Here is a 21,206-nt window from a genome sequence, read left to right as displayed (position 1 = left end):
AAGTGGTAGGAAAAAATGACAGAGCTGGGATATGTCTCCGTCTGTTTGAATTCTGTGCTCTTTCCCCATCGTGTATATCAGTCACTCTCTGTATAACCACAGATAATAATTTATACTCCTGCCTTAACAGATGAATTAATCTCTCTGACCATGTTGCAAGCTAGTAAAGTTCAGGGACACCCTATTTAGTACTTGTATTGTCGTAAACACGAAGGACGACTTTACAAATAAATAGTCAATAAATAAAAGTTGTTTCCATGTGTTAGTTTTGCTAAAGCCAGAGGCATTTTGCATATGATAAACAAAATTTTAATAGTTAAAAAATGAGTTGTTTGCAGGGTACATGTATCTTTTTCATGAAAATAATAAAGCTATTTAAAAAAATACCAGCCAGTGGTTCTGAAATTCATGGAATATAAAAACTAAATTGAAGACCTAATGCCAACCTTATTTGTTCTGCAAGACAGCAAAGGTTTGGTGGCAGAGAATAATTTCAATTTCGCAGACTACCTTTATCATTTACGTTCTCTGACTAATATCATAGATAAATAATCATGAGTACTCCTGTCGGAACCACACTTGGCCTATAAGTTACGTATCATCCACCTTTGTTGTTAGAATTCCACTCAATAGTCTCTAGAGTTTAAACTTGTTATTTTGCAAATACCACTTCCTTATCAATGACTGCTCTATGGTTTTATTCTTAGTTCTTTTTGGTAATTGATTGGACTTTTACTATCTTGTTATCTCCGTTGTCCTGATCTTTTTGAACCAATGCTCCCCTTAGTTTCTGAGGTCTCCTTGGTTGTGAGAGACTGAAATGCACATTGAATTCAATCAAGTGAAAATGGAAAGTTTATTGAAATAGTAGTGGGGGCTGACAAAACCACCAAGCCACAGGGAGGGCAGGAATGCAGCTGGGCCTCAGGAACAACTGGAACCTGGGTTTTGAACCCTGTTAGGGATCTCTCCATGTCTTGCCTCTGATTCTGTCTCTTGCTATAGGCTGTGATGGGGTTCAGGGCAGGCTGCCCCGAGATGTGCCACTCTGGTATGCAGATTATTTCAAGAGGAAGACAAAAGCTCAGAAGAATCATGAAGGACATTTGACCTTCCTCCAAACTACCTAAAAGAACCTAAGATGAGAGGCCTGTCGCCAGGACAGACCATCACCATAGATAACTCTGGGTATCGATAGACTGGGAGGGTCCTTGCTAAGCCCATTCTTATAACAGTTGTGTTTACCAAACATTTGTATTTGTAAGGGAAATCTCCATTTGTAAAGGTGTCTCCCTCTCTGTACTGGGAAGAGGGGAGGATGACCTCAACTCTAGAAACTTATCAGTGTGGAAGGCGAGGCCTTAAATCTGCATAATAACCTTACTCTTGTTTACTGTGCTTTTCTGGTAATCTCCCATAACTGACCTTTCCACCCCCATTATCCTCTTTCGTCTTTACGTGAATCTGTTTAAGAAAAGAACCTCCGCCATTTTGTTGATATACTCAGTTTCCCCAGGTCTCGCCCATATATACATGTTATAAAGCTTTGTTGGATTTTCTCCTGCTATTCAGTCTCATGTCAATTTAATTTGTAGCCCAGCCAGAAAGGACCCAGAGTGGGTAAAGGATAGTCTCCCTCCCCTACAGTTGCTTCTCAATATCGTGGGGATATAACCACTGAAGCTCCACGCTTTACAGCAAGAGCCACCAGAAAGAGACTGACCTGACGTTCCCTGTGATTCAAGCCCACAAAAATCCCAGGAAGAGGTTCTAATTAATTAGCCCAGCCAGCCTGGATTGGTTTGGAAGTTGTCTCATTTGCCCATCTGGGGTCTGCTATGAGACGGCGCTCAGAAACCGTGACCTCACCTGGGACTAATTTTAGCTGATCCCGTGATTATTAGAATCATGTCTGCTGGCTGATTATTAGGTTAGACTGGCTGCCCTGAAGAAGCCTTCTGTCTGTCTTTGTCGAAGGCAGCTTCTCCGTTGTCCCTCTGAGCTTTCTTTCCAGCCTAAGGGGACATCTGCTGTGTACTAGCACATTTGCAAATCAGAGACAGTTGACAAGCCCTGAGCTCTGTATGAGGAAGTCACTTGTTTCACCACCTGCCTGTGTGACTGCAGGTGACCCACTTGGATGTGTCTTTTCCTGTTAAGAAGCATTACCGTTTTATGATAATATAATACTTTATACATAAATGACAATAAATAACAATGCCAGATAAATGTCACTTCTATTCAAAAGAATGGAACTATTATCTTGCATATCAGTTCACCTAGCTACTAAAGGAAAAAGCTCCAAAGAAGAAGTAATACTTTATAAGACAGATATTTCAGAGATAAAGTGGGAGGCTAAAGGTCACTGTAATTTTCTTCCTACTAACTGTTTTTTGATGTTATTTTCTTCAGTACATTAAGAGCAGCCAACCCCCTGGTTCCCTCACATTATGCAAAAATATTGCATTTTAAAATCAGATTGGATGTTTTTTTTTTCCACTAGACTTCAAGGGTTTTTAATTTGTGAGAGAACAGCTTTTTTGTGCAAAAATGTTTGTTTTGGAATGTTTATACTCTGATAACTGTAGAAGAGACGATTTCATATCTGGGTGGTTGTGCTGTAACTTCAGTTAAATTTAAAAATTAAATTTATCATTAAGTCACTATCTGCGGGACACTATTCTATGTATACTGTGAGATTGCTACAGGTGAATAAGATTTAGCTTGTGCCGAAGTCCCTGGAAGAGCTGACCATGTACCCGTACTGTCCTGCCAGATAGTTGTAGGACGGCACAGCAGAGCTGGGTCTGATTCCACTGTACACATTCTCCAGAGACCGTGAGCACAAAGGAATGGGTAGGCTTTCCCCTCAGTGAGTGTGTGCCCTCAGTGGGTGAGGGGAGATGTGAATCTACCTTTCCTGCTGGCTTGCTCAGTTTCTGCATGCCTCTCAGAGTATGAGCATTTCTAGGGTTTAAAGGTATCCATTCTCCACACAATGTGGCTTCTAAATGTAAGCCTGCAACAACTTCTAGGGCTCAACAGAAGAAAAATCATTTGTGTTAATGCTGGAGGGGAAACCCATTGTTGGGGACTTATTGTGGGACCATATGACCATCTTCAGCAATGGCTTCCTATGGGATTTTTGAGAATAACATTGACTATTGGAGATTTTTGCCTCATGTATTGTATTTAGAATTTAGCCCCACATAATATGTGATTCCACTGAAATAAAGACACAAATAAGGTGCGTTCTGTGTTTCTACATAGAAAGGAACATTTAATCCTAATTTGTGTGCTTGGGGAGAGTGTCAGGGAGGATGTGGCGTTTGTGCAGAGCTTGAGAGAAGAGGAGGATTTTGATAGGTGGGAATGGGGAGTGGCAGAGATAAATTTCCAGTTGAGCAAACCACGTGAAATAATATTGTGTTGAGGTAATAGTGAATAGTTTAGTAGTCATTACCTTGACCCCTTATAACAGCTGCTTAATCGCCCCAAGAGCTTATGGATCACATTTTCCTGTTTCTTTGCATGCCTTACAAGTTTGCTGAAAATTGGCATTTTAGATTATATTTTATAGCAATTCTGAGTTCTGGTTTTCTCCATCTCAAGGTTGTTGTTGCTAGATTTTCTTTAGTAACTTTCCTGGGCTAAATCTATGGACTCTATCTCCACTATGATGTGTGACTGCTAATGTCTCTGCTTTTTTAAATTTTTCAATTAAAAAAAATTTTTAACCCGGGCTTTCCATTGTTAGCCCCTGTGTCTGCATGGCTTAGTGGTCAGTCAGTGATTGGTTAGAGGTTATATTTAAATGCCTTGAGCTGGTGGATCTGTATTTGAGTTGGGGAGCATGTTCAAGTTTCAGGTAACCTTTTTTCTCCCTCTGCAACCACAAATCTGTTCTCTGAATCTATCAGTTCAGTTTTTGTTTTGTTTTTGTTTTTTTTTAAGATTCCACATGTAAGTGTGATCAGACAGTATTTGTCTTTCTCTGTCTGACTTATTTCACTTAGCATAATGGCCTCAAAGTCCATCCATGTTGTCACAAGTGGTAGGATTTCCTTCTTTTTATGGCTGAGTTGTATTTCATTGTATATAAATACCACATTTTCTTTATTCATTCAGCCATCGATGGACCCTTAAGTTGCTTCTGTGCATTGGCTGTTGTAAATAATGCTGCAATGAAATGGGGGTGCAGGTGTCTTTTCCAGACAGTGATTTCGTTTTCTGCAGATGAATATGTAGAAGTGGAATTGCTAGATCATGTGGTAGTTCTATTTTGAATTTTTTGAGGAAACTTTATTCTGTTTTCCATAGTGGCAGCACTAATTTACTAACAGTGCACCAGTGGTTCCTTTTTCTTCGCATCCTTACCAACACTTATCTCTTATCTTTTTGATAGTAGCTGTTCTAACAGGTGTGTGGTGATATCTCATTGTGGTTTTGATTTGAATTTCCATGGTGATTAGTGATGTTGAGCACCTTTTCATGTACCTGTTGGCCATCTTTATGTCTTCTTTGGAAAAATGTGTATTCAGATCCTCTGCCCATTTTTTTTTTTTTTTTTTGTGAGGAAGATCAGCCCTGAGCTAACAGCCGTGCTCATCCTCCTCTTTTTGCTGAGGAAGACCGGCTCTGAGCTAACATCTATTGCCAATCCTCCTCCTTTTTTTTGACCCCCCAAAGCCCCAGTTGATAGTTGTATGTCGTAGTTGCACCTCTGCCCATTTTTTAATCGGATTGTGTGTTTTTGTTCTATTGAATTTTTTCAGGTAGTTTTAAAGTGTATCCCAACTTCTAATTGCCATCTTTGTCTTCTCTGCATGTGCTACAGCCTCATGGACAGCCAGAGATATGTGGATGGCGTGGGCCCTGTCCAGTTTCTCTTGCATGCCCGCACAGCCTTCCAGTGGGCCATGGATGGTTGGACAGCTTATGAAACCCTTCTGTGGCTGACTCATTTTTTTGTTTAATTTCTGGTTAGTCTGTTGGTCTGATGTTTGCCACAGCCAAGACCACAACCTTAGGCTAGGTAAGCTACTAGCCTTCCTGTTGGTCTGCCACTGTGATCGCCATTACCAACTGTGTTGCTGAGCATGGGTTTTTTTGTGCTCTACGCTTAATCGAGTTAGCCTCCTCCAGCAGCAAAGCTGTAGAACTACCCTGCTGACTGTACTGAGGAGGGTACGGGGGGATAGCGATCCCAGGCAGGAATGCCATAAGACTCCTGTGAAATAATGGAAAAAATATATATTGGTCTCCGTCCCCATTTCCTGGCACAGAGCCCTTGAAACCTTTGTGGTTTTCTAAGTAATAAGAGCACTAGGAGCATCTTTTGTTCTAATATTTGATTTTTGACCTTGGTTCCTGACACAGAGCTCCTAAATCCTTTGAAATTTCTTGGGTGATAGGAATGTCTTTTGTTCTAATGAGGAGACTTTTGGTGGGCTCGGGCATAGTTCAGGGTGGGGGCTCGTCACCAGAAAGACCAAGCCGTGATGAGAAGCATGGAACTTTCAGCTCCACGCACCGTCCTCTGGAGAGGGGAAAGGGGCTGGAGATTGAGTTAATCATCATGCCTACGTGATGAAGCCTCCATATAAATCCCAAAAGTACAGGGTTCAGTGAACACATCTGCATGCTGTGATGGTGGCGCATCCCAGCTCCACAGGGACAGAAGCTCCTGCACTCGGGGCCCTTCTAGCCCTTGTCCTATGTATCTCTTCATCTGGGTGTTCATCTGTGTCATATCTTTTGTTATATAATAAACTGATAAACATGTTTCCCTGAGTTCTGTGAACTGTTCTAACAAATGATCAAATCTAAGGAGGGCATCGTGGGAACCTCCATTGCATGGCCAAGTCAGACAGAAGTTGTGGGTAACCTGGGTACCTACTGCTTGCAATCGGCACCTGTAGTTGGGGGCAGTCTTGTGGGACTGACCCCTTAGCTTGTGGGATCTGACACTAACTCTAGGTAGATAGTGTCAGAACTGAATTGGATTGTAGGACACCCAGCTGGTATAGAAGGATTGGTCAGTGTGAGAATCAACTCACACGTGTGGTATCAGAGTGTTGTGAGTGTGGTAGTAATGTGAGTAAAGGGAAAACACAGGAGTGTCTTTCCGATACACTCCCACTGTTCTAACTTGACGTTGGCTGGTTTTTCATGAATAAATGCTTCTCAGTTTGTTGTATGCCTTTAATTGATTCCAGAGTTCTGAAATGTTTTTGTTTTGTTTTGTGTGTGAGAATTTTGTCTTGTTTTATCATTGCTTTTGCAGTGAGGATTTGCCACACTCCTCACTCTGCTGTACTGTATCTCTGAAGGTGCTTTTTAAGTATTCACGGTGTAGAGGAAGCCATATTATTATAAGATTGAGGTAGACATTGAGTCTAATATCAAATATAATGCTCCGAGATCCTCATTAGACCATTTTCAGCAACGCGCAAATGTAATTTCTATTACAGTACTGTCCTCCAGTACAAACGCATCCACTTACTGTCTGCTACTTAGTAGTTTTGGAGAATATCATTGAGGACTTAGGGATTAGTAGCAAACACATACCATGGGCTTTGAAATATTAATGGTTATCAAAATATATTCTTCCCAGAGTTATTCTTCAGGCTCTTTTTATTATATCTATTTATCTTACTCTTGGTCATTTGTAAGTTTTTATACTTTCTCTTCAAGAGAATTTACTTTAAATAGACTGGAAAATACCCAGAAATTGAGTTCTTTGATTACATGCACTTGCCCTTTCTTGGATCTTGCACATTGTTAGTTTTCTTTCATTGTACTGAAGAAAGGAACGTTAGTAGCTCCAGGGGACCACTGTTCCATGTGAGAGGGAGTGAGGGCTCGTATGGTATTTCCTCTGTTCTCTGAATCCTGCAGGCTACTCATAGTGTATGAGTAGTGGTATTAGGTAGAGTGTTTGACCCTGTCCTGTTCTGGGATTCATCCTCACAGAAACATTCCATGTTGACATAATTCTTTTTATGAACCTATTGGATGCTTTGTCCTCTTAATTGTGCCATACTCCTTATAAGTGAGTTAATTATTAAAAGAGGTGGTGGATGCTTTATAGACTGAATGCATGCGTGTGGAGCATGTGATGGAAAGAAAATGGATTGGAAATAGTCCACATACTTCATAACTAAAATTATTAAATACTTTGGAACCCAGGTCTAGCATAAAAATTTCCCTACCACATGTATATGGGTTCTGACATAGTCAGTACCTTGTTTTTCTTTTTGCGGCATTTTTGAAGAAAAATTCACACATTTTTTTTGACACAGATTACAGAATATTTTGGTTTCTGTAGCTTTAGTAATAGGAAAATAGCAAATGATGAGCAAATTCTCATTTGTTTGAAGCTCTCTATCACTGCTCGTTTACGTATCTTAGTGACACCGATCCAGTAGCGTCCTGAGCATGGTGGTTTATTTGTGAGATATGAATGATTCTTGATCATACAGTCGCTTAAAGAGGAGTGGTATACAGGTAGAGGAAAATTATTTTTAGAAACATAAAAATATAGAAAGGAATTGGTAAATTATGCAGTCTTATTCTAAATACCTCTCTTGTTAAAGGGCAACAAAAATAATGGTTTTGTAATGAATCAGGGCAGTTTAGTGAAATGTTTAATATATCTAAAATGCTTATAAGATAGTAGACTGTTTTATACTGGAAGGAACAGGAAAAAGTTTATAGAAGTTTTTTAGGATTGGTAATTATATGTCTGGTGATTTAGGAACCTACTCGAATAAAGATTTAAAACAGTTTTAAAGAGAACCAGAAGGTGGTTTATGAAGGACTGATTCTTAAAGCCCCACTGGGGAGAGGCAAAACAAACCAGATTAAGTGGAAACTGTGTTTCTATCATTTTACCAAGACAGCGTTATATAGTAAACTATCGTGGCTAAAATCTGCTGACGTGGACACAGCTGATTTGGGAATTAAATATTCGCTTAAGTGCTATTTAATGAACCTTGCCAACATTTCTGCAAGATAGCTACAGGATATATTTATATTGCTCTTTTCGTAGCTGAAATATAGACTGTAGCATGGTGGATTATAATAACTTAATATTTTGATGCAGGAAATAGTAAAATATTGTTATATATTAAATAACTAAATATTCAATTAATATTTAAAGGCAGTTTTAAGGAAATTGTAATGATTCTGTTCAGAGTTTATGAGCCTTACTCTGAAGATTTATAAGTCAAGATCTTTTTTTCTCTATTTGTAAGTAAACTGTGAGGTTGATTTCAATACTCCCTCCATTTCCCTTCTCAGGGAAGGGCTGTCAGATGGTTCCTTTGGACGTTAGGGCTCTTCACAGTATTCTGGCTTTCTCTCCTCTGAGCACATGATAAGATTACTCTTCCCTGTCTCCTTGAAGTTAGGAATGGCCATGTCACTTGTCCTCTGAAATGTGATCCACCTTCTTGGCAGAAGTGACATGTATCACTTCCAGGCAGAAGCTTTAGGAGTGTAGGGAAGGAAAATCTCTCCTGTACCCTCTTTGGGTCTCTGGCTGGGCCTACGAATTAAACTGGCAAGATTAACAGGAGAAAAACATACAAATTTTATTGAATTTTTACATGTACGTGGGAGCCTTCACAAGAAATCGAAGAGCTAAAGAAGTGACCAGAGCAGGAAGCTTTTATACCTTTTAGACAACAGAACAAATTTGTGAGGAACTGACTAGGCAAAGGGGTTTGGGCTATGGGTTGTTAATGGAGAAGAAGTAACACGGTTTGTTTATACAGACTCCTCAGCCCTAAACCCCCTGTCTCTGGTGATGAAGATGCCTCCCTTCCTCCTGGGACAGGGAGGGTCCCTTTCATGTGGGAGAATACTCCTACTTTCAAGGAGGGAGGGCAAGGGGGACTCAGAGGGACCTTTCTGCTTCTGCCATTTTCTCAGACTCCTTCAGCTTAATGTAGTCAATACACCAAGGTGCCATGTTTTGGGGTACTCTGTCTTGAACCCCATCAGGAGCCAGTGAGCACTTTGCTACTGTCTTGGGGACTGGTGACATTCCAAATGGTGGCAGCTGTGTCAGCCTGCAGCCCTCAGTAAAGACCACGTGGAGCAGAGTACCCACTGTCCTGGGATGGGCATACAGTGTGAGCAAGAAGTAAACTTCTGTTATTTTAAGTCATAAAGATTTGGGGATGCTTGTTACTGCAGTGTAAACCAGCCTACCCTGACAGATGCAGTTTCCATAGGTCTAAGGATCAAAAGAAGATAATACTTTTCTCACCACTTAAAATCACTGTTTGTTTCTTCAACCATTTTTGTTAACATTTACCGTGTGCCAGTCACTACTCTAAGTGCTAGAAATACAACAGTGAACAGAGCAATCTCGGTCATCTTCTTCCCATTCTTCATTAACAATTCAGGGGACCTCTTTTCTTGCCAGGCCTTCCTCTGTCCTCTCAGCAGCTGGTCCCTCCATTCTCTTCTGTATTCCTTCAGCACTTTGTGCATACCTTCATCATGGCACTAATACTAATGTGATTATTTTATTTCTGTCTGGCTTTCTAGGCTGTGAGCGCCTAGAGAACAAATAGTTTAAACAGAATTACATAGACAAAACAAGTTATACACTATTTATAACATATAATGCTAATATATATGCTTTGCATCGTTCTTTTACTCTTTGCATCATCTCCCACATTTCAAAAACTGTATTTTTTAGTGAAGAAGACTTTCTATGAGTCCTTTTGCTTGAATGTGACTTGGGATCAAAATGTGAGCTTCTGTATTTTGGACATGTTCTCCAAATGCCTTTGCTCTGTGAATTAAAATTGATGATTATCACTAATGTGTCAGAGCAGATATAGAGCAAATGACCTGGGCAGAAATGTGAATGAATGGGGGAAGAGGAAAGTCTGCTGACTTGTCATTGTACCTCTTCCCTTTACTTAGCTATAACTAGTGTATCCTCGTACTAGTGTTTCTCAATCTTATTTTTATTATCGCCTCTCCCCCAAGTCTTTTTAGACGTTTTCTTCCTAATTGCCCCCAATGAGTTTTTAAATACTGTATATCTGTTTATGTATTGTATGTATATCTGTGCTTTATACGAAGAAAAGAGTAAGGGTTTTTTTGCCCCCTCCCCCAGCTAATCTTCTTGTTTGAGATTGCATGCCTTAAACTAGTATATGTAAAAAGTAACTTTTTTCCCTTTGTAGGAGGGCATTTCCACTTCAGTAAGCTAAGTTTAACCATATTGAATCAGAACTCTGTTGTCTAATACACCTGTGCTTTTGTGATAGCTTTATTTTAAGCTGATTATCATTTAAATAAGTATGCTAAAATCTTAGTGCGTTGAGAACATTGGAAATGTAAATTTTATATATTTTACAGAAGTCAGTATTTTTCTAGGTTAAAGGCCTCGAAACCAGGTAGTCTTTCTGTTCAGGCTATATTTGCTTTTTATTCCCTCAACAAATATTTATTGAGGGTGTACTGTGTGCAAGGCTCTGGGCCAGGTGCTGGGGCCCAGTGGTTCGTGGAGTTCAGTCTGGCTCCTTTATTCTTTGTTAGCTTTGTTAAAGCCAACAAGGGTTATGTAAACTTGTCCAATGTAGAGTTGTTTTGACTGTACTGATTTTTATACATTACCAGCAAAGTCTAGTGGGCATTTGGTGAAAAACCCTGGGGGTTGGTGTAACCCCTTGTTTGCATGATAGGAAAGATACTTGGTCTTTGTCCAGGGTGCCTGGCACAGAGCTTCTAAAATCTTGAAATCTCCTGAGTGATAAGAGTTTCTTTGATGTGCTAATGAGGTGACTCTTGGGGCCGGCCCAGTGGCTTAGCGGTTGAGTGTGCATGCTCCGCTGCTGGCGGCCCAGGTTCGGATCCCGGGCGCGCACGGACACACTGCTTCTCTGGCCATGCTGAGGCCATGTCCCACATACAGCAACTAGAAGGATGTGCAGCTATAACATACAACTATCTACTGGGGCTTTAGGGGGAAAAAATAAATAAATAAAAATCTTTAATGAGGTGACTCTTGGCTGAGGGGCTCCTAGATAGCTTCAGGATGGGGGCTGGTGGCAAGAAAGACCAAACCTTTGTTAGAAGCTTGGAACTTTCAGGCCCCACCCCCAACCTCAGGGAAGGGGAAAGGAGCTGGAGATTGAGTTAATCACCAATGGCCAATGATTTAGTCTGTCATGCTTAGGTAATGAAACCTCCATAAAAACCCCTAAACGACAGAGTTCAGAGAGCTTCTGGGTTGGTGAACACATCGAGGTGCTGGAAGGATGGTGTACCCAGAGAGGGCATGGAGGCTGTGTGCCCCTGTCCCAGTATCTTGCCTGTGTATCTCTTCCATTTTCTGAGTTATATCCTTTATAATAAACCAGTAATAGTAAGGCAAGCATTTTCTTGAGTTCTGATAATAATTCTAGTGAATTATTGAACCTGAGGAGGGGGTCTTGGGAATCTCCAATTTATAGTTGGTTGGTCAGAAGAATGGGTAACCTGGGAGTTGCGATTGGCGTCTGAAATGGGGGCAGTCTTGTGGGACTGAGCCCTTTAACTTGTGGGATCTGACGCTGACTCCAGGTAGACAGTATCAGAATTGAATTGATCGATACCCAGTGGGTGTCAGAGAGTTGGAGAAGTGGTATTGGAAAAGACAACATGTATTTGGTGTCAGAAGGTAAAAAAACCACTTACCCCTTGTCTATCACATTATATATATATAATGAAAAGATTGAGGGCCAAGCCATAGAAGATGCAGTCAATATACTTCTCACTTTCCTGTTCTGTCCTACAAACCATGACAGGTGTCTGGCTACACCAATGCACATTACGCTGTCTGCAAGGTAAGAATCTACTTAAAATCTTGGGTCATTCTAGATGACTAATGTGTTATCCAAATACATATATACACAATGTCGGGGGAAGAAGGAGAATCCCCCTCTGCCCTTTTCCTTAAGGTTCTTATGGCTGGCCAAATAATTAACAAGACAGGTTAGCAGGAGAAAATAATACCAAGTTTAATAACATGTATACATGGGAGAAACTCAGAAATGAGCAACTCGTCCCTCTGTCTAAGCTGCTTGCTTAAGTATTGCAGCTAAAGGCGAGGAGCGTGTTGGGGGTGGGTAGTGGTCTGGGACTTCAGAGGGCAGGAAGACAATTCTTTTCAGGGTCATCTATAGATAATGTGGTCAGGGAGAGACAGAGTTTTTGATAAAAGGGGCTTGGTGCCTTTCCTATTGTAACCTCTATCCTACATTATCTTTACAGCCATCATGATAGAAGATCTGTTCCAGGAAGGAGTCACCATGTCAAATTCTTTAGGCAGTTAGTGGGGGAGGTCAAATGTTCCTCAGAGAAAACAATCAAGGTAAAGAGATATATTTCGGGGTGGCCAAATCTTGATCTCCCACAACAACATAACAGGAAAACCTCAGTATAGGGTTCACTTTAAGACTTTGTCCCTCACTACTGGGTAATTGCCAAACAAAGAATGGAGTATACAGTTTCACGCTCAATTTTAGACTGCCCAGGAGGGATGGGGTGAATACATTTCAGAAAGAATATGAGGCAGCTCAAGTTATCTGGAGGCTTTGGTTTGAGGGTCCATCCAGGCATAGAGCCTTCCATTCATTGTACAGATATTTACTGAGCTCCTAATCCCTGTGCCAGGCCCCTTGGTGACAAGACAAAAGGTCCTCATTTTCACTCATCCTGTCTGTCTGCATTTCTTGGACAAACAGTGTAGGGCATTTTAACAAAGAACAACTATTCATTCATTCATTCATTCTACTTCTGTTTGTTTGAGAGTCTATGATACAGGTAGACTATTGGGGGATATTTAAAAGAGGCATCATCTCTGCCCCCAAGGACCTTGCAAGCTTGTGTGTTCATCAGTCAGTCACTCATTCAAATATTGTGCATTGAGCCAGGCAGTGCAACAGGTCAGTGCTAGGAAAATATAGAAATGAACGAGAGCACACAGTCAGTCCCTGAAGGGCTGCAAGTTTGGGCCTGGAGGGGCGAACAGACAGTAACATCTTTAGTAAGGTGTGGTAAGTGATCCTAATGAGCTCTGCCCCCAGTGTTGGGACAGTGCAAAGGGGGCACCAAAGTGGGGTTTCCTGAATAGGCTCTGTGTAGGTGTGAGGTGAACATGTGACTCTTGATCTGGCTTTTTAGTTGGGGCTGGAGAGAAGGGATGGATTGGAGAGGAGAATGTGGAGGGCATTCCAATCAGAGGAAACAGTGTAAGGGAAGAGAAGAAGGTGTGAGTCACCACGGCAATGTACAAAACTGCAAATGCTGTGTTTTGATTTGGGTATAGGAGGGGGGTAGTTGATGAATTTCAATATAGTGAAACAATTGCACATAAATGCCAAGAAGTAAACCTTGTAATATTGGCACAATAAATGGTTCAATGAAATGGATAGCCCAGAAACAAACACACACACACGTGATAAAGTAGGTATCACACATCAGAAAGGTGTTAAATAATACTGGGATAATTGGTGAGATGTTTAGAAAAATAATAGATTCTTACTCTCGATGATTTTTAGTCAGAGTTTAGGGGCTTGAAATTTAGAAATTAGAGGATTAAGATTACCCTCTGTGAATTAAAATTTAAGATCAACATTAATGGGTCAGAGGCTATATATATATAACAAGTTCCCTTAAAGAACCAGATATCTTGCCTACTGGGTCACCTCATTGAATGGACTGATCCCAGAGCATGGCTGACTTCCTGGGCCCCACGCTCACAAGGACCTTGAGTTTGGTTTAATGTTCTGCTGTTGCCCTCTTGAAATACTTAATTGTCATTGTGGGGCCTATGTTTTCATTTTGCACTGAGCCCTGCAAATTATGTAGCAGTCTTCCCTGTGAGGCTGGTCATCCACAGAAACAGAAAGTTAGAGAGCCAAGCTTTAGACACAGATGTACTCATGCCTTTTGGAGAGTTGAAGCCAACACAAAGTGTCAGGGCCACATCAGCAGGACCTTCTGGATTGTGTATGCGAGTGCCTCAGGCTGTCTCAGACGGATGCCATTAAACGTTCAATTTATTTGGCAAACTCTCTTCCTCCCATTTCTTTCTCACCAAGCAGCCTTGTAATTGTGATTTGGCTTCTTCTGTGGTCTTCCTGCAGGGAGAGAGCTGGCAGGTCATGCTGACTCCATACTTCATTCGGGAAGTTAGTTACTCATTTGGCATTCTGGTGCTGCGCATCAGTGAGGCTCTTTAATGGGAGCCCGCCCCTGAGAGACAGGTCCCCTTCTGTTAGATTCTGAGACAGAAGGCTGAAGGCCCAGCATTGTGCTGGGGAGTACACCAAAGCAGTCAAGTGCGGAAGAGTGTTAAGAAGAAGGGCTTTGGAGCCAGCCAGACAATCCTGTGTGATCTTGGCCAAGATACATAACCTCTCTATGCCCTAGCCTCTCTTCTCTCACGTAGTGATTTAACACCTATCTTAGGGTTGTTGTGAGATGGAATGAGAAATATGCACTAGGTCAGGGATGCTCAACCTCAGCACTATTGACGTTTTGGGCCAGGTAATTCTTTGTTGTGGGGAGGGATTGCTGTCCTGTGCATTGTAGGAGGTTTAGCAGTATCTCTGGCCTCCCCGCCCCTGCCCAGTAGCTAGTAGCTTCTCCTTAAACCCTCACGGTTGTGAAATCAAAATGTCTCCAGACATTGCCAAATGTCCTCTCTGGGGCACAATTGGCCCTAGGTAAGAATCGCTGGTCTAGGTACATGGAGCAGTGTCTGGGGAACAGAAAGCTAGCCCCAGGTTTTATAATAATGTAACGGCAGTACTAACGATGCTGATACTCTTGGTGCCATCCTGAGGCCCCATAAAAGACATTTATCAGCCTGGCCTCTGTTCTTTAAATTTCTACATCTATGTCAGAATAAAGTCCATAGAGATTAAAGAGTAAATGTAAAAAAATCTACCTTTAGAAAACTAAAAGAAAAGTAACAAATCTTTAGATTTGCAAATAAAGGAAAGGTTTCCAAGCTCAAAAGCAGTGGTTCTTTTGTGATGTTTAACAGTGGGTTTAAGTCATATTGGGGAATTTTCTTCCATGATCTCACTACATTAAAAATAAACAAACATGCATAATCTGTAAAAACTTTGTAATTATAGTTAAAAAGCAAACTGGATAAAACAATTGTGAGAAATATAACAGACAAAGTAGTATTAAGAACCTGGTATAGGGCCAGCCCTGATGGCCTAGTGATTCCGCTTTGGTGGCACAGGTTTGGTTCCCGGGCATGGACCTACATGACTCGTCTGTTAGTGGCCGTGCTGGGGCGTTTTTGGTGGCAGCTCACGTAAAATAAAGAGGAAGATTGGCAGCTCAGGGCAAATCTTCCTCAGCAAAAAAAAAAAAAAAAAAGAAAGAAAAGGAAAAGAAACTGGTATAGAGTCAGCCCTGATGGCCTAGTGGTTAAAGTTTGGCGCTCTCACTACTGTGGCAGCCTGGATTTGGTTCCTGGTTGCGGAACTACACCACTCATCTGTCAGTAGCCATGCTGTGGCAGCAGCTCACATAGAAGAACTACTAGGACTTACAACTAAGATATACAACCATGCACTGGGGCTTTGGGGAGTGCAGGGGGTGGGGGCGGGGAAGAAGATTGGCAACAGATATTAGCTCAGGGCGAATCTTTCCCTGAAAAAAAAAAAGGTTTCTTAAAAAAAAGAAAGTTGGGGGGGCGGCCGGCCCAATGGCGTAGCAGTTATTAAGTTCACATGTTCTGCTTCAGTGGCCCAGGGTTTGCCAGTTCGGATCCTGGGGGTGGACCTACTCACCACCGCTCATCAAGCCATGCTGAGGCGGCATCCCACATAGAAGAACTAGAAGGACCTACAACTAGGATGTACAACTATGTTCTGGGGCTTTGGGGAGAAAAAAGAAAAAGAGGAAGATTGGCAACAGATGTTAGCTCAGGGCCAATCTTCCTCAAAAAAAAAAAAAAACACCAAATACGTACATAAATTCCCCATACATAAGGACAAATGAGGAAATAGAGTCAACCTAAAAACATTTGAAAATTTTTCAAATTCAATAACAATTAAAAATTTTTAATCCTTTTTTCATATAAGTTGGCAAAGATTTTAAGCAATAACATCCAGTTCCGTTGTACAGTTTACAGTCTTCTGACACGTTCTTTGTAGGGCAGTGGATGGGTACAACCACTCTGGAGAGAAACTCAGTGATAAGTATGCCTTAAAAATTGTCATACCTGTTAGCCCGCAAAATAACATTTGGAAATAATTCCTACGGCATAATTTGAAATGTAGACAAGTATTTATGCATGAAGATGTTTATTGCAAGGTTGTTTTAATAGAAGCCAGCTAAATGTCTAGCATTAGGGGAGTGATTAATTACAGCTTATGATAAATAATAAGCAGCCCTTAGAACAATATTTACAAAATGTTTCTTGTGGCATGCAAAATTCTTACAGTGTTAAATGAAAAAAATAGGTTTTAAAATTGCATATGTAATATAAGCTCAACTCTGAATAAAGCCTGGAAAGGAATATGCAAAATATGGATAGTATTTGCTCCTCGAAGATTGGATTATGGGTAATTTGTGAAAGTTACTCATAACTATATAATTAAATTGGTCATTTCATGGCAGACTTAGACTTTTTTTGGGTGTCTGTTCTTTTAGGTAATTTTTAGATCTTATGCATTTCTGTAGCTTGGAAATGAAGGTAGAAAAGTTTAAGCTCTGTTTCTCTGAATAAGAAAAAGCAAAAAGCAGGTATCAGCATCTTAAAATACAGCTTTATATTTTAATAAATTACTTATAAATTGCAGTAGGAAACCAGTTTTTGGAGGTAGACTGCCTGCCATGGATGAGGTGAATTAATGCTTTTTTTACACCATGGTATTCTTTTCGTTCATTGATTTTTAAAGATATAGTTATTATAGTATGTTTCTTGATGAAAGAATCTTTAAAATGTTTGTTTTTATTTTTATAGTGTGTGCAGAAGCTTATAATCCTGATGAAGAAGAAGATGATGCAGAGTCCAGGGTATGTAATTCACTGAATAAATTCATTTTAAATTGATACTCCTGTATCAGATAAGGAAAATAATCATAGAAAAGATGTTAACAGGCATATAGGTTAACAGGAGCCATCACGGAATTATCCTGATTGTTTCTTTCCCTGGTCTCATCTCTGATAGCCTACTTCTCCTTCAAGTCTTGAGGATTACATTTATCGAAAGATTGTCTCTCTTTGGATAAAAGGAAAGATGAACATTAAAAGCTCACTGTGATTGTGGTTTTCTTTCTTTTGCAAAATACAGCCTGGTGATGAAAAATGTTTTTAACTGTCTTTCTCATAGTGATAATGTTATTTTTCTTAGACAGTTTTTCTAGTAATGAAAAATACTGGGAAAAAAACCTTTTGCTCCTACTAATTTATAACAATGGAAGCCTACTCTGAAACAAAAAAAAATCACAGTAAAATTACATGTAAAGTGTTAGTATAGCAGTTTTGTTTTGTTTTTTTTAATCTATGAGTCTAAGGGTTTGCTCAGGAACTGATTTCTTGGGGGTCCTAATGTTATTGTAAGAATTTGTCCAGTTTGGTTTGAAGTAGTTGTTAAGCTGTGTCCTTTTCGCTCTGTTCTATTATTTATTTAGTAAAAAGTAAACTAAATAAGAGATTACAGTGTCTGGAAATGGCAAGTAATAATTTACCTTTTTTTTGAGTACATACTTTGCAAAAGTTCCCCTTTTCTATTTGGCTTAAAAAATATAAACAAAAATCTATTTCTGTAGCTCTGAAAAATACTTCAAATAAGACTGAGTTTTAATATGGAAAAGCAGGTGCTCCTTCCCTAAGTCACTACTTCATTGAGCTCCCTGAAATACATGTAAAATCCAGTGGCAGAAAGATCAGGAGCCTTACATGACACAGAAAATCTTGAAGGAAATCCCATTTCACTCCCATCCCTGTGGAGAGTCTCAGCTCCAGGGTTGCGTGAGCTCATTTCTCACTATCAGAACGTAAATTATTTTGATAAAGTCCACAAGTCTCAGCCTGAAAATTAGTTGCCTTAGGATTAAGATATCTTTGCTAATGTGTAATGTGCTCTTACCACTCCGTGTAGTCTGAAAAACTAGACCTCCCTTATCGCATACTTGATTTAAGTATCTAGCAGAAACAATAATGGGTAACTGAATGCATTCTTTATATTCGTTTATAAATGTACATGATGAAGCTGAGTAATTGAGATAAATTTGATGAACTGGTTTAAATTAGTAAAAATCTGGATTAAATAACATTTTAAAATACAGTTTGAAAACAATATACAGTATCTCATAGACTCGAAAACTGTTAGCTACCGTTTGGTCCAGGAGATAGGTAAAGTGATTTGGCTGGATCTCCCCAACTGATTTCTGACCGTTTTGCTGGGGAAGCCATAACCAGTTAAGATTTCATTTGGCTGCATAAAAGAACCTAATCATATTGAGGTAAAAATAAAAAAGAAAATATTGGGAAAAATCATTGGAAATATGCTTGGAAGTCTTATAGAATTCCAGAAAGAGTTAAAACAGCCCAAGCTGTAGCTAAGAACCAGCCCACCTCTGGGGTCCTTCCACAGCAAGGGTGCAGAACTTAGAGTATTATGTTCGAGTCTTTGAAAGGTCTCCCTTACAAATTGGTGGACAGCAGTTGCTCTTAGTGCTGTGTCTCTTAGTTCAAAATCCCAGAATTCACAATTCACCAAGAACAGAAACAGCAGGAGAGAGAGAAGGAGAAAAAACTGGGCTTTTGTATGAGGGGTTCATACAAAGTGAATGGGTCGGGGAGAAAGACTTAAGTTGATGAAAGAAGAAAAGCCAGCTGCACGATGGTGTTAAAAAATGATTAAAGAAGACGATTTAGGTGATACAAACAAACTTCATTTCATGAAGTCAGCAGTCTCCATTCCCAAGAGTCCAGAGAAGTGCAGAATGGTGTGGAAGGAAGGAAGCTTTTATAGGGTAAAGAATAAGGAACGGAGGTTGCTGGGAAGATGGCGGCATAGGAGGACTCTGAACTCACCTCCTCTCATGGACATAACAAATTTACAACTCCCTGTGGAAGAATTACCTCCGAGAGAGCACTGGAAACTGGATAAAAAGAACCTACACAACAAAGGACAGCACTGACAGAGGTGGAAGAGGCAGAAATACCTTTCCGCTGAAGAAAAAGCCACACTCTAGCTGCGGCACTTCACGGCCAGGAACAATCTTAAGGTACAAAGCTTTTCCTGGAGGTGTGGGGGATCCAAGCAGGAGAGCTCTGCCACAATAAGCAGCTTTTGAACTCAGCACAACCAAGACAAGTGTTATAATATCTGGCTTTGCTGGCTATTAAAACCAACAGGGAATACCCCCAGAGAAGCTATCGAACATAAGAGAAAGAAAAGCCTGCTCTTAAAAGGCCCATGCACAAATTCACCTGCTCCAGAAACCAACACAAAATCACTAGAAAGAGAAGTGCACAGTCCTTTGGTAAGAGAGACTCACTTGATAAGCTCTGAGCACATCTCAGAGAGGCAGGAGGCTGGTGGGACCACCCCCCGAGGGACTGAGACACTGGACGCAGCCATTATTGTGACCTAGTACATACAGGTGTGCTGACACAGACACTGGCAGATGCCATTTGATTTCTTCCCCTGGCCTGTTAGCGCAGGGGTTTACCCCACCCACTGGAGCACCAATTTAATCCAGCTCAGCCAGGGCAGGATTAAGGAGTGGGTCCTCCTTGGCAGGGTGAGGCATGTGCGTGAGACAGGACTGCGTTGATGGGGTGTGCGGGCAGCAGGCAGTGGGGCTTGTCAGCTGCAGCTGATTTGTGCTGTGGGCCTTCTCAGGCAGCCATATAAGAGATCTGCTCCACCTTCCAACACCTGAAATGACTGTGGGCTGGCATGCATGGGGCCAGCCCCACCCAGCTATGTTCCTGAGAGGGCTGACAACAGCCTCACAGGCCAGAGGCCTGCAGCAATTGTGAGCCCCTGAGCCTAGCAGCCAGCCACGCTGGGGGCCTGACTCACTTAACAGTAAAACAGTAGCAGGTGTGTGCTGTTAGACCTTGCAGCCAGCTGTGCTGGGGCTCCCCCTGCCCAGTAAAGTGACTAAAGTGACTGTAGCAGCTGCACGCTGCTGAGCCTTAGAACCAGCTGGCCAGGGGGCCAGCCTAGCTTCCCCATGTACCTGCAGCAAAAGCAACCCCGCTGCAACAGAAGGGCAGACAGGGGACACTCCTAGAACATTTGTAACTGGTGACAAGAGGGAAGCACACTGCTGGGCCTCATAAGGCATCTCTTACGTAAGGCCACCTCTCTAAGATTGGGAGATGTAGTTGATCTACCTAATACGTAGATATAAGCACAGAGAAGTAGGCAAAATGAGGAGACATGAGAATGTGTTCCAAATAAGAGAACAGGACAAATCTTCAGAAAAAGAACTAAACAAAACAGAGACAAACAATCTACCTGATAAAGAATATAAACTATTAGTCATAAGGATGCTCACTGATCTTGGGAGAAGATTAGATGAACACAGTGAGAACATCAACAAAGAAATGGAAAATATAAAAAAGAACCATTCAGAACTGAAGAATACAATAATGGAAATGGAATATTCACTAAAGGGACTCAATAGCAGAGTAGATGATAGAGAACGCATCAGCGAGCTGGAAGAAAGAGTAGAGGAATTCACCCAAGCTGAACAGAAAAAAGAATTAAAAAGAATGAGGACAGTCTAAGGGACCTCTGGGACAACATCAAGCACACTAATGTCCATATTATAGGTTTCCCAGAAGAAGAAGAAAGAAACAAAGGAACAGAGACTCTATTTGGAGAAATAATAGCTGAAAACTTTCCTAACCTAAGGAAAGAAACAGATATCCAGGTACAGGAAGCACAGAGAGCACCAAACAAGGTGAAACCAAAGAGGCCCACACCAAGACACATTATAATTAAAATGTCAACAATTAAAGATAAAGAGAGAATCAAAAAACTGCAAGACAAAGGCAACAAGTTACATATTAAGGAAACCCCATAAGGCTATCAGCTGACTTCTCAGCAGAAACCGTATAGGCTAGAAGGGCATGATATATTCAAAGTGCTGAAAGGAAAAAGCCACAGCCAAGGGAATACACTGCCCGGCATGGTTATC

The 21,206-nt window shown here is 40.9% G+C and overlaps 1 protein-coding gene across 3 annotated transcripts in view; it reads left to right on the top strand.

The window, feature by feature from the left end:
- Window positions 1-21,206, top strand: part of PRKAR2B (protein kinase cAMP-dependent type II regulatory subunit beta) — a 107,257-nt gene that overhangs the window by 44,500 nt on the left and 41,551 nt on the right. For all 3 annotated transcript variants that reach the window (XM_087438633.1, XM_087438587.1, XM_004439292.3), the window contains exon 3: window positions 17,006-17,058. In XM_087438633.1, coding sequence (XP_087294759.1) covers window positions 17,006-17,058 — 53 coding nt within the window. The remainder of the gene's footprint in view (window positions 1-17,005; window positions 17,059-21,206) is intronic.

Source organism: Ceratotherium simum, chromosome 1, assembly GCF_057802395.1.
Source record: "Ceratotherium simum simum isolate JZ-2026a chromosome 1, ASM5780239v1, whole genome shotgun sequence".
Lineage (NCBI taxonomy): Eukaryota > Metazoa > Chordata > Mammalia > Perissodactyla > Rhinocerotidae > Ceratotherium > Ceratotherium simum.
Note: the sequence above shows the minus strand (reverse complement) of the source record. Positions and strands in the feature narration are given on the sequence as shown.